This window comes from Azolla caroliniana, unplaced genomic scaffold (assembly GCF_043228905.1).
Source record: "Azolla caroliniana isolate FFs.n. ecotype wild unplaced genomic scaffold, voAzoCaro1.0.p SCAF_17, whole genome shotgun sequence".
Lineage (NCBI taxonomy): Eukaryota > Viridiplantae > Streptophyta > Polypodiopsida > Salviniales > Salviniaceae > Azolla > Azolla caroliniana.
The window spans coordinates 6,838,025-6,849,865 of NW_028230452.1; the positions used below are offsets into that span (position 1 = coordinate 6,838,025).

Here is an 11,841-nt window from a genome sequence, read left to right on the forward strand (position 1 = left end):
TGCAGGTCGCACACTTTCTTGGAAACGACACAGCCTGCACAGTTCGTGGCCGGAGATTCCCTCGCCAAGAAGAGGCATCTATACATGATGTGGTAGCAAAAAAATAGTCACAAGAGGAGACTGTGACTCTAGAATAGGGCAGGGACCAAGGAGACTATGATGACCACACGCCCATATGTACGTACATACATAATACATACATACATACATACATACTGATACATTCATTCACATGGAAGCTTTTTTGCTTTAAACCACCCCCATAGAGACTCAGAGAGAAGCAGGCAGGGGGCCAGGACGGACGGACAGACAGACAGACAGACATTAACGGCCATGGAGCAGCTCTCTACCCTCAGCTTCCATCGCCCTCTCATCCTCCCAGCTCCGCTGAAGCAGCACCGCTTCTTCATCAGGGACAGACCCATCGCCTCCTCCTCCTCCTCCTCCTCCTCCTCCAAGTGCTTCTTTGCTAGCACCATCCGTGGTCGCATCAAAGGTTCGTCCACTCTGCTCTGTCTATCTATTTATCCTAGAAATGTGATTGTGCACCATATGATATCTCATACACAGCTTCTGTTCGAGCTCTGAAATTGTAATAACATAGCAATAAACCTATTAAGAAAAATGAGGAATGGGAACTACACGGTAATACGTCTAGTAGGAAAATCGAAGTTTGGAACCACGTGGTTGGAATGTACATAGAATTGCGACTAAATGGTAGTAAATCTAGCAAGGGAAAAGAAGATTGGAACTATGTGGTAGTAATGTAGTTAGAAAAAGGAAGGTTGGAGCTGCATAATAGTGATCTACTAAGAAAATGAACAAGACTATCAGAAGAGAAGTGTGAAATATACTGCATCATACAACCTACATTATACATCATATAACACGCAACATATAACATATGATCCAGGAGTGTTAGTAGTCATCCTAGAGTATTCAAACCGAGCTCTATGGACATTATCCGATCATGGTAGATCATTGAAAAATAGACACGTGGTAATCATCCAAATCTTTTGCACGTGTTTCTGAATCGTGGTTTGTTTACATCTCCTCTTCATCAAGTATCATGGAGGAGGATATTGAAAGCGAGGGATGATGGCCTGGATACAAAAACTTGCGTTAGGCATGTTGATGATGTAATGTGCTCTTAATGTAATATTTCCATCCTATACCCATGTTGCTCATTTGAATGCATGAGAAACCTGCCATTTGTTGGTTTTGAACAAGTGCCAACAACCATCATGTGAACAATAGGGAAAAATGGTGTATTCATTCTAGTAGGCAGATTAACTGTTTACACTAACTTCCTCTTGTACAAGAAAGAACTTTAGAAGATATTCTGAGGTTTAGTCATTGCTACTTCCTCTGCATTGTATATGTATCTGCTTGCTTAGGAGCACATGAGACCTATCACCTGCTCAAGCAATCACAATGTATTTTCGCAATATATTATGGCATCGGAGATTTGACATTCTGCACGTTACTTTGCACAAGTGATATGGTACTAAGAGTTTTAGAACTGATAGCAGTTAAATTAATTTGTGGATGCTCAATTAGAGAATGAGACAATGACAACATGTGGAAGTGCTAATGGGGCTCTTGGCATCGTGAGGCCATGACCACCAACAATGTTTGGGGCAAAGCTAGATGGGTTGAACTATACATTGTGGAAGTTCAAGATAACCACCAATTTACAATCCTATGAACACTTGGACGCCATCTTTGGGCTAGAGAGTGGACGTCACAAGGTAAAATGTCTTTGAGATCAGCCAGCAGTAGTAAGGGTGGTGAAAATGAACATCGAGCTTGTGCAGAAATATATCCATACCCACCTGAAAAATATGATGCCCAGGTCATCAGCTTAGGGTAGTTTTTGAGCAGGTGGGAATCATGGATCCAAAGTACCAAATGTTGATGGTACCAATATCTGCCAAAGATTTGTGAGCATGGAAAAGACGTTGTTGTGAGGATTTCCAGCAACGGCGAGAAAACTGGGTGGAACGGGCAAAGTCGGCGGTGTGCAACATGTGCACATGTACCTTTGGAAATGTAAATAGAAATAGAAGGGAAATTGCAAGTGTGCTAAAGTGCACGGGAGTTAATGAGGAATAAGTGTCATGTGTACATTAGTGCACTTGCATACATAGTGGGGATGTGGTAATGTACCTCATCAATCTCTCTGGAAATCAAGGCAAATATCTCTGAAAATGAGGAATATTTGACTGACTTTGTAACGTATCTCCCTCCTTGGGTTATAAAAGGAAGGGAGAGTCTCCTGTTTAAGGGTTCCCCATTTTTGGTTTGTTTTCCCGGTTTTTGTGTTCTCTCTGTCTGTTCGTTAGTCTGTTAGGGGTTTGGGGTTCCATTTTTGGTTTAGGGTTTAGTTCTGTTCGAGCTTGTTTGCTATGTGGAGTTTCCGATTTCTGCTCTGTCTTCTATGCAAGACCTCACTGTTAGAGACATGAACTAATGTAAGCATTAGATAAGGATAGAATATAGATAGATAGATTGAAAGGAGAGAGAGAAAGAAGGGTGCTGATCCACCCGACCACCCCCGAGCGAAGGGATCGAGATAGACTCGAACCTCGATCGACGTCCCATACCACCGGTGTGGCGTCGAGTCGTACTTGGTGCTAGCGCGCTCGCTACAAGAGTTGACCCACCACAAGACAGAGTCTCGACGTAGTCAACAAGATGATCAAATGAGGGTAGCTAGGCCTCTTATTTATAGCGATACCCAAGGTCCCCAGGCAAGTTCACACTTGGCCTAATGGGTTGTCTCAATCCCGAGGATTAAAAGTAATTCTCTCCTTCTTTACACTCTCGTTTAACCCTCACACTTATCCACGTGTATAGAATACTACGGTAAATTCTCACCACGGGATATTATATGGCCATGCCCGTAACATACTCCCCTTCTTTAAAACATTGCACTCTTGCAATGGAAAGTTAGGGAAGTTAGTTCTGGGAGTATTTTCGCGTTCCCATGTGGCATCTTTTATTGATTTATCCATCCATTTTGTTTTAAATTCTTGGATTTCTTTAGTACGTAATTTTTTTGTTTTAACATCGAGAATTCTTTCTGGTACATGTGGTTTAGAAAATAATTCTTCAGAAGTAACCAGAGTTTCAGTTGTAACTATATTGTCGCTAGAACCTAGAAGTTCTTTTAGACAACTCACATGAAAAACTGGATGAATTTCAACACCATCGGGAAGAGCGAAACGATAGGCTGATGACCCAATGCGTTTGAGGACTGTAAAAGGTCCACAAAACCATGGGGCTAACTTAGCGCACTTACCCTTAGACAATGTCTTAGAATTGTGAGGTACACGTAAAAATACCTTCTGTCCAGGGTTGAATACATGAGGTTGCCTATGATGATCAGCATAAAAACGCGCTCTATCTTGAGTTATTTTTATATTATCTCGTGCAATATGCAACATATCTTGTATATCCCGAAGAAAGTTTTGCGTACTTCGCAACTCATCATGATGTATATTAACATCAATTGGGGTTCGTGGCTGAAAACCATACATCAACATAAAAGGACTATATCCCGTCGATGTATGCTTGGAACTGTTATAAGCAAACTCCAAAATTGGGATATAACGTTCCCATTTTGTTGGTTTTGCACCAACGTATGCTCGAAGCATGTCCTCAATAATTTGATTTACTCGTTCTGTCTGTCCATCGGATTGAGGATGATCCGTGGAGCTCATGCTCAATGTAGTTTCTAACTTCTTGAAGACTTGCGTCTAGAAGTCACTAGTAAATTTTGGATCTCGATCACTCACGATATCCATCGATAACCCATAAAAACGAAATAACTCGTCAACGAATTGGTAAGCCAATTCAGGAGTTGTTACTGTGGTTTTAGTAGCAATAAATCTGGCCATTTTAGTTAGTCTATCAACCACAACCCAGATGGCATCATGACCTTTTTGGGTGCGAGGAAGGCTAACAATAAAATCCATGGATATACTTTCCCACTTATTATTGGGAATGTCCAAGGGATGTAAAAGTCCTGCGGCTTTGTTAACCTGACATCGGTGACATTTAGTCACATAACTATGTATGTCAGGGCGCATCTTAGGCCAATAGAATTGAGTGGAGATGAGAACGAGTGTACGATGTATTCCAGGGTGCCCTGCTGAGGGTGCATCATGACATTCAAAAAGAATTCTCTTTTTGATCTCAGGAAAATCTGGAACTCAAACCTTCCCATTACGGTAGAGTAGACCGTTAACCACAACCCAGATGGCATCATGACCTTTTTGGGTGCGAGGAAGGCTAACAATAAAATCCATGGATATACTTTCCCACTTATTATTGGGAATGTCCAAGGGATGTAAAAGTCCTGCGGCTTTGTTATCCTGACATCGGTGACATTTAGTCACATAACTATGTATGTCAGGGCGCATCTTAGGCCAATAGAATTGAGTGGAGATGAGAACGAGTGTACGATGTATTCCAGGGTGCCCTGCTGAGGGTGCATCATGACATTCAAAAAGAATTCTCTTTTTGATCTCAGGAAAATCTGGAACTCAAACCTTCCCATTACGGTAGAGCAGACCGTTAGCAATGTGGAAGTATTCCTTCGAGGATGTGGTGGTGGTCGGGTGGATTGGCACCCTTCTTTCTCTCTCTCCTTTCTATCTATCTATCTATATTCTATCCTTATCTAATGCTTACATTAGTTCATGTCTCTAACACCCACTCGGCGCGACGAGCCTGAGAGCTCCCCGACTGCCGGCTGGCGGCAGACAGTGGCTATAATTTGGTCAGTTCGGTCCAGCTCGGAGCCGGAGTTGTATTCTGCTCGTTCTGTACATAAATATACATATATAAGAAGTTGTGCGTAAACTGTGTCTTTGGTAGTGTCGGGTGTGTTCTCTCTTTTCCGGTTTCTGAGTAGAAGATGTGTGTGTGTGAATGTGCGTGCACGGTCTCTCTCTCCCTCTCTTTCTCGTTCGGTTGTTTCCAGTACGTATCCGGAAACACACCAGTCGGTGTCACAACAGGCGTAATAACCGGAACTGACGAAACTCTCTTTCATCCTCCGTTTCTCTCAGGTCCAAGACCCCGGTGGTCCTGCCCCGGATCCTACACATACATGCAGATTTTTGTGACAACTTGATGTTGATACTACTCTCCTTTCTATCTATCTATCTATATTCTATCCTTATCTAATGCTTACATTAGTTCATGTCTCTAACACCCACTCGGCGCGACGAGCCTGAGAGCTCCACGACTGCCGGCTTGGCGGCAGACAGTGGCTGTAATTTGGTCAGTTTGGTCCGGCTCGGAGCCGGAGTTGTATTCTGCTCGTTCTGTACATAAATATACATATATAAGAAGTTATGCGTAAACTGTGTCTCTGGTAGTGTCGGGTGTGTTCTCTCTTTTCCGGTTTCTGAGTAGAAGATGTGTGTGTGTGAATGTGCGTGCACGGTCTCTCTCCCCCTCTCTTTCTCGTTCGGTTGTTTCCAGTACGTATCCGGAAACACACCAGTTGGTGTCACAACAGGCGTAATAACCGGAACTGATGAAACTCTCTTTCATCCTCCGTTTCTCTTAGGTCCAAGACCTTGGTGGTCCTGCCCCGGATCCTACACGTACATGCAGATTTCCGTGACAACTTGATGTTGATACTATGTATGAGCAACAAATTCATTATTGATGGCGGTTAATGCTGGGAAATGATGAGAAGGCGAAATAATTTAACTCAAGAACAAAATGTCTTTGAGATCAGCTAGAAGAAGTTAGGGTGGTGATGCAAACTATATATTTGATTGAAGTTGCAAAAAAGGTGTAAAGTGGATGACTCCGTTAGAAATTTATTCAGCATGAAACCTTTTGCCATACATTTGTGGATATCCACATACCTCAGATTGTACAATCAAGGTCTTAAGAGAAAGGTATCCCCACCTACCAATCAAAGTAGGTAAAGCGCAAAATGATTCATAAATGAAAACTTGGCTGAGGACTGGGTGAACTTTGAACAACTCAATCTGGACCAGGATGAAATTCTGCTTCTTGAGGGGGAGGATTGATTCCAAGAGTCAAGATAAGAGTTTGCGGATTTCTAATCCAACAGTGGGTTTGTAGAGATCTAGGAGAATAGAGGAGTAGACATGTTGGAAGTGTTTTCATGATGCTTTCAATATATGGTGTGCATTGTGGTAAACCAATCCAAATTTACAGCTTGTGATGTGTATGTGGGAGTGGTAATTTGGGTAGGCTGGTGGTAATGAAGCATGTGTGCCCCAGATAACTAAAATCATGTATAAAAAGGGGCGGCTGTGAAATCAAGAGGATATCATTGCTTAAGGCAATCAAACCTATCAAGATGTCAAGCTATTCTATTATTGTAAGCCTCTATTATTTTAATTGCAGGCTATCTACAATATAATAGAGAATTCTATATTTTTTCTAATTAATGGTTTAATTCCTATCGAATCAGAGTGGTCTTGACAGCATCTTTAGTGTGTAATTGGGCAACATGCTTGATGGATGCCAACTCTACCTTTTTGAATGTCTATCTGGCAAAGCAGGTATTGTTGAGCAGCCATCATGTTTTGAGCTACCCAATTCAAAAAGCAAGTGTCAGCACTTGCCACTGATACACATATATCCACAAATGAACATGACAAGACGTAGCGGATCAGATTGTTAAGTCTGCACCTATGATGGAGATCCTTGAAGAGGTCAATTAACCGAGCTCTGTGGAAGAGCATGTTATTGTGTCTAAGCTGGTGTATAATGGACACCCAGACTTGAGATCTAGTCTATAGAACAAACAAGATCATAGGAACCTGGTTTGGCTGGGAAACTGAGTATAAGGTTGATGAATTTGTAGATAAATATAACGCAAGACCTATAGTGAAGGGAATGTGTAAAAGACGGAACCATTTGATTTGATTGCAAGACATGGGATGATTTGAGCCGTGTTGGCAGTGTGTACAGTGCGGAATGGACTAATATACTAGATGGGTGTCAAGTATGCTTTTCTAAATGGATATTTCAAGGAGTTATTCGTAAAGCACTGACTGGGTTTTGAGCTACCCAATTCAAAAGACAAGGATGGAAGTCTTATTCGGGCTAAAGCAAACATCAGCGCTCGGTATAAGAAAACTGACAATTCCTTACAATGAACAGATTTAGGATTTCTATGTCAAACATTAACTGAGTAGATATTGATCCTGGTGCCATATGTGGATGTCATGGACAACGTTGAAGTCACCCTGGATCAAGCAAAGGTTATGCTCTGTGTTCAAGATGACAGATGTGGGACTTTTGCCTATGGCTAAGGGGGTTGTATCTTAGGGATAGGGAAATATTTGTAGCTTAGACCACGTACATCTGCTTAATTCTGAAGTCAGATATATTGTACCTTTTGTCTCTAAAAGATCTCTAGCATGGGTGATCCAGAATGGAGAGGTCTATGCAGCGAGGGAAGCATCTGCGGTGGTGGGAGATAATGGCCGTTATTTGTCAATGAAAAGGGTGGTGAGATTGTGGTTCATGAGGCGGGGGCCTACGTGCACGACAAATTGTACTTGCCCAATCTACCCCTTTGCAATGTCATAGAGATGAGTTTGCGTGGCTGTGTTGTCCTTCAACAACTTCTCCTTGTGTCTATTGAGTTCTAGTAAGAAAAGTCCCGAACACCATTGGTCCGCATATTCCATTAAGTTGCATAATGGACCAACTCCTTGCTTAAAGAGGCAATCATTCTTTTTCTCTTATTTCACAAAAAACAGTACAATAACAAACATAGTGTTGTTCAGATTCCACTCCCTAGTGGCACAATTGGGAAATTCTTTCTTCTAGAAGTATTCGTGATATATGCCTACCTCAATCTCTAACTGATGTGACGAAATTCACAGCTGTCCTATCACATTGTGCGATGCATATCATAGATGTATGTCCTTATAAGAGGGTCTGATGATGAATCCATCCTCCAATGTGTGTAAAAAGTGTCTTATAGTGGGTCAACTTCCTATCAATAGATGTTGTGCAGCTGATCCATGTTATTTTGTTTTCCGATCTGATAATATTAGTTTGGATCACTCTGTCCTTTTTCACTGGTCATGTTTAGATGGGGACAATCCAAGCTATATTGGAGTTGGGGTAGTGCATTTATGTTTATGCCATGTGACTTGAACCACTGTTGGGTTTCAGCATACCAATAACGAATATCTCCATCTTCAGCAAGTTGTTTCGATAACAGAAGTGCCTTGAGTACCTTCGCGTAGGAAGCTCCCAAAGCTGTTGGATACTGATCAGTGATCGGAATAATGTCTCTCTAAATATTTCCAGTTATTTTCCTTGTTAAGACTTGGCCCCCAGGTTTCTGCTCCATAGAATAGCCACACTTTAGTTTGTGGTTCTTGGAGTGTTGCAGATCAGCACAATATCATCAGCTTAGAGAGGATAGATGGATTTTATTATCTTCCTTGGAGGTCAAATATGATCAATAGAACCAAGTGAAATATATTTACATAGTATGCGATTAGCTTATTGATTAGAGACTTGGAGTCTGTAGCTTGATTTTGAGAAAGAGAGGCGTGCTTAATAAGAGTTATTTTGGGAATTGAGGATCTTTGCAGCACCTCTGGATAGAGAACTTCATGCTGTATTTGAGCTAGCAAGTGATGCTGAATTACATGAACTATCAAATATTTTATATGGCAAAAGGTATTTATCATCATTAATCATACTTTCGCTTGTCGATTCACTAGCAACGGTGAAAGATATTTACCATCTTTATCTACTGAATATGTTGCAGCTTGTTAAGTCCAATATTGAAGTCAGTAACAAAAGGAGATGGGTCTCTCGAGGGGACTGACCATGAGGATGAACAAAGAGAGGATCTGATAGAACGCTTGGAAATGAGATTCTTATATTTGGCAGCAAATTCTAAAGAAACTTTACGGTTAGCTCTTGCATAAATCTTGTGGCTTCAGTAATTTATTTTGTGAATCATGCCAATATTCATCTTTATTATAGGGGCTGGAGGCCTTCGTATCGAAATGTACTATTATGTGTTCGTTTAAAACTCAATGTCTGTTGCTCAACAAAACTTTCAACTGAAGATTTGGAAGCTGAGATATTCTTACACCTATTACAGCAAAGTACAAGGTGATTATTTCAGTAGTTTAATGAAAAATCTTTGTATTTAGAACGATTATATAAATTTCGTGTATACAATGAATGATTCCTGTAAGTCTTAGATTGAGTCAAGCTAACTTTTTTCTTTCTCTCCTTCATTTCGATAGATGTTTCTGTTTTCTTTCTTGTGCAAAGAGATGTTCTATTTTGTAAATCTTTCATTTTCATATTGAGTTTTTGATTATTTTACATTTTGGTTCTATGGCAATGATTGATTATCAAACTTGTTCTTGTAGGGGATCACAGCAACCTACTTGGAACCATCAATTTCCTATTAATTCACCAAATGTAGATCATTTGACACAAAACTCCAGAATTTGGCCTTTTGTTCTCAAACTGGGAGGTGGGGAGATGTTAAAGATCCTTTTGAAGGTGGGTTATGCACCAAGGATTCATGTCTATGCCAACATTATTTTCTAATTAATATCATTTTTTATGTGTACTGTAAATAAATTCTCCTTTTCATTCTTCCGTTTTTGTATGGTGGGGCTTTCTATAATTGGTGGTCCATGTTATTTTTTAACAGTTCTCGTTCTTATTGATTTTTAGGGAGGAGGTGCTGTCACCATTTCTTTTCTCCAAAAGATGGTCAGAATATGCAAGTATTATTGTTTTCATCTACCCATGTCCCTTTTCTGCACAGCAATTATGTAATCAAAAGATAATTGTTTTTAACTGTCTGCAAAACATTTTGCTTTTTTATTGACTATGGCTTACAGGTGGCAAGAAGACTTTGTGCAAAAATTCTTGTTGAATCGACCCGGTACCAGTTGGCAAAAGAAGTCTTGAAGAAGGCACTATGTTCATTATAGACGTTTAGTTAGTCAACTTCATCTTCTAGTTTCTTTGACTATATTAACATCCAAGTTGTTTGGTGATGTCTAGGGTGGACAAGTTGCTGCCTTAAACTTGCAAACTCGGATCGCAGCACTTGGGGCAAGACAGGTAGTACTCAGTCATATATTCAATGATATATTATACATTTAGGTTCATATTGAATTATGATTCATTTTGTTCATATTATGAACATGTATGTATATCGCTGAGCATTTTAATTTTATCATAGGGGCTTCTTAGGGTTGCTTCATGCTATGCTACTGTGCGCACTACGTCATTGCTGCTTGGCCCATTGTAAGTGCTATAAATATCCAGAAAGTTATATTAGAAGTTCCTTTCTGTGATTTGTGAAGATTTTGTCTTTTGGTATGAGTTAGTGTAGTTTGCCATTCTCAAGGTTTTAAAAATCTATTTCGTTTTGGAAAATGCAAAAAGTCCTTTGTTATAAAAACAAGAAATCTAAAGCACATAATGCATAGTTCATTCTTAAACCATTTGATGAAACTATTAAACATTAGAATCTAGATGTTATCTTTTTACATGCATAATGTGGGAACATACTGCTGGTTGTTTACTATGGGAGTGTATTGTGTTTCAAAAATCAGATTATTGAAATCTTTTATTACCTTCAAAGATTCAAAGCATGGAAGATTGGATATATATATATATTTATGGATAAAATAATTGTGTTAGCTTCAAATATATCTGACAAAACATTTCCTGCTTTTGGATGAACGGGCATGTTCCTGGTTGCTACACCTTATTCATGTATTTATTTTTATTCAGCAAAGTTTTAAGTGAAAAGAAATACTTTTTTTTTCTAGGTTGAAGGTGAAGATAATTAAAGTTTTTGTTTTGACAAAGATGATGTAAATTCTCTGTGAAATTTGGAATGGATAAATTGTATTAGAACAAAAGGAACTATGTGACTTAAAACATGCCTTGTTTTGAGATATAATATTTTGCAGAGTGTGGGGAACTCTCCTTGCTGATGTTGTTATCAAGTCTGTGGGTACAGATTATGCTCGAATCATTCAAGCAATTTATGCATTTGCTCAGGTAAGCATACAAGCAAGGTTATGAATTATATAAATTAGAAAGTCCCAAGCTAGAGTTAAGGATTTTAAACGTTTTGCTTTAGAACTTGTGATTATAAAATTTAGACTGTATACTAAATCTTCCACGATAAAACAAGTTCTTGGTATACGAATAAAAAATATAATGTAAACTATTTCCTTCTGTTAAATCCTTTGATGAAAAGTAGTTAAGGATTTAAAAATAGTGTTATATGTCTTAAGGTTTTATATAAAGTCACTGATACAATGTTTGTTAATAGATACGCTTGCTTCGCACCTATGGATGGACATATACACAGCAAGCTCTCTCAAACTGACATTTATTCAACTTTCTAGTACTAGACACATTGGTTAATTTTAATTATTATCCATTGTATATTATTTTACCTGTTTTTTTAATTTATATGTCGATAGATTTAGGAAACCAGCCTTTGTATCTTCCTTAAGGCAATGATAATCTGTATATTCGTTCCACTAATGCTTTCTATCTCACTTCTAATTTGTTTTTCAATGGTTTTGACAAGAAATATAAACTCGAAGCGCAATTTGAATGTATGGATGTTAAACTAGTTAGACTAGCAAATTCATATAACTATCTTAGCCAATAAATACAGTAGGCAACAAAAAAGTCAAGTAATTTTTTCTCCTTTAAATAAGATGATTTTAGAAGTTGATACCTTTGAAAGGAAGTTTAGAAAAGAAAATAATGAAGACTCATATGTTCATGCATTTATAGATGACCAAACCA

General features: G+C 39.1%; 1 protein-coding gene across 1 annotated transcript; it reads left to right on the forward strand.

Moving 5' to 3' along the window:
* The first annotated feature begins 300 nt into the window (after window positions 1-300).
* Window positions 301-11,565, forward strand: LOC147853023 (uncharacterized). The gene is made up of 11 exons (XM_087333507.1): window positions 301-496; window positions 8,619-8,706; window positions 8,798-8,944; window positions 9,019-9,150; window positions 9,417-9,552; window positions 9,730-9,768; window positions 9,900-9,974; window positions 10,066-10,125; window positions 10,247-10,311; window positions 10,986-11,076; window positions 11,354-11,565. The coding sequence occupies exons 1-11, from the start codon at window positions 334-336 to the stop codon at window positions 11,408-11,410; spliced, it is 1,053 nt and encodes a 350-aa protein (XP_087189633.1). The 5' UTR covers window positions 301-333; the 3' UTR covers window positions 11,411-11,565.
* Window positions 11,566-11,841: the final 276 nt, after the last annotated feature.

What these genes read in the sequence shown, in the direction of transcription:
- LOC147853023 (XM_087333507.1), top strand. Translation starts at nt 334, where the DNA reads ATGGAGCAGCTCTCTACCCTCAGCTTCCATCGCCCTCTCATCCTCCCA. An exon ending in CATCCGTGGTCGCATCAAAG is followed by an intron (nt 497 to 8,618) that starts GTTCGTCCACTC and finishes GGATCTTTGCAG; the next exon opens with CACCTCTGGATAGAGAACTT. An exon ending in CAATTTATGCATTTGCTCAG is followed by an intron (nt 11,077 to 11,353) that starts GTAAGCATACAA and finishes GTTTGTTAATAG; the next exon opens with ATACGCTTGCTTCGCACCTA.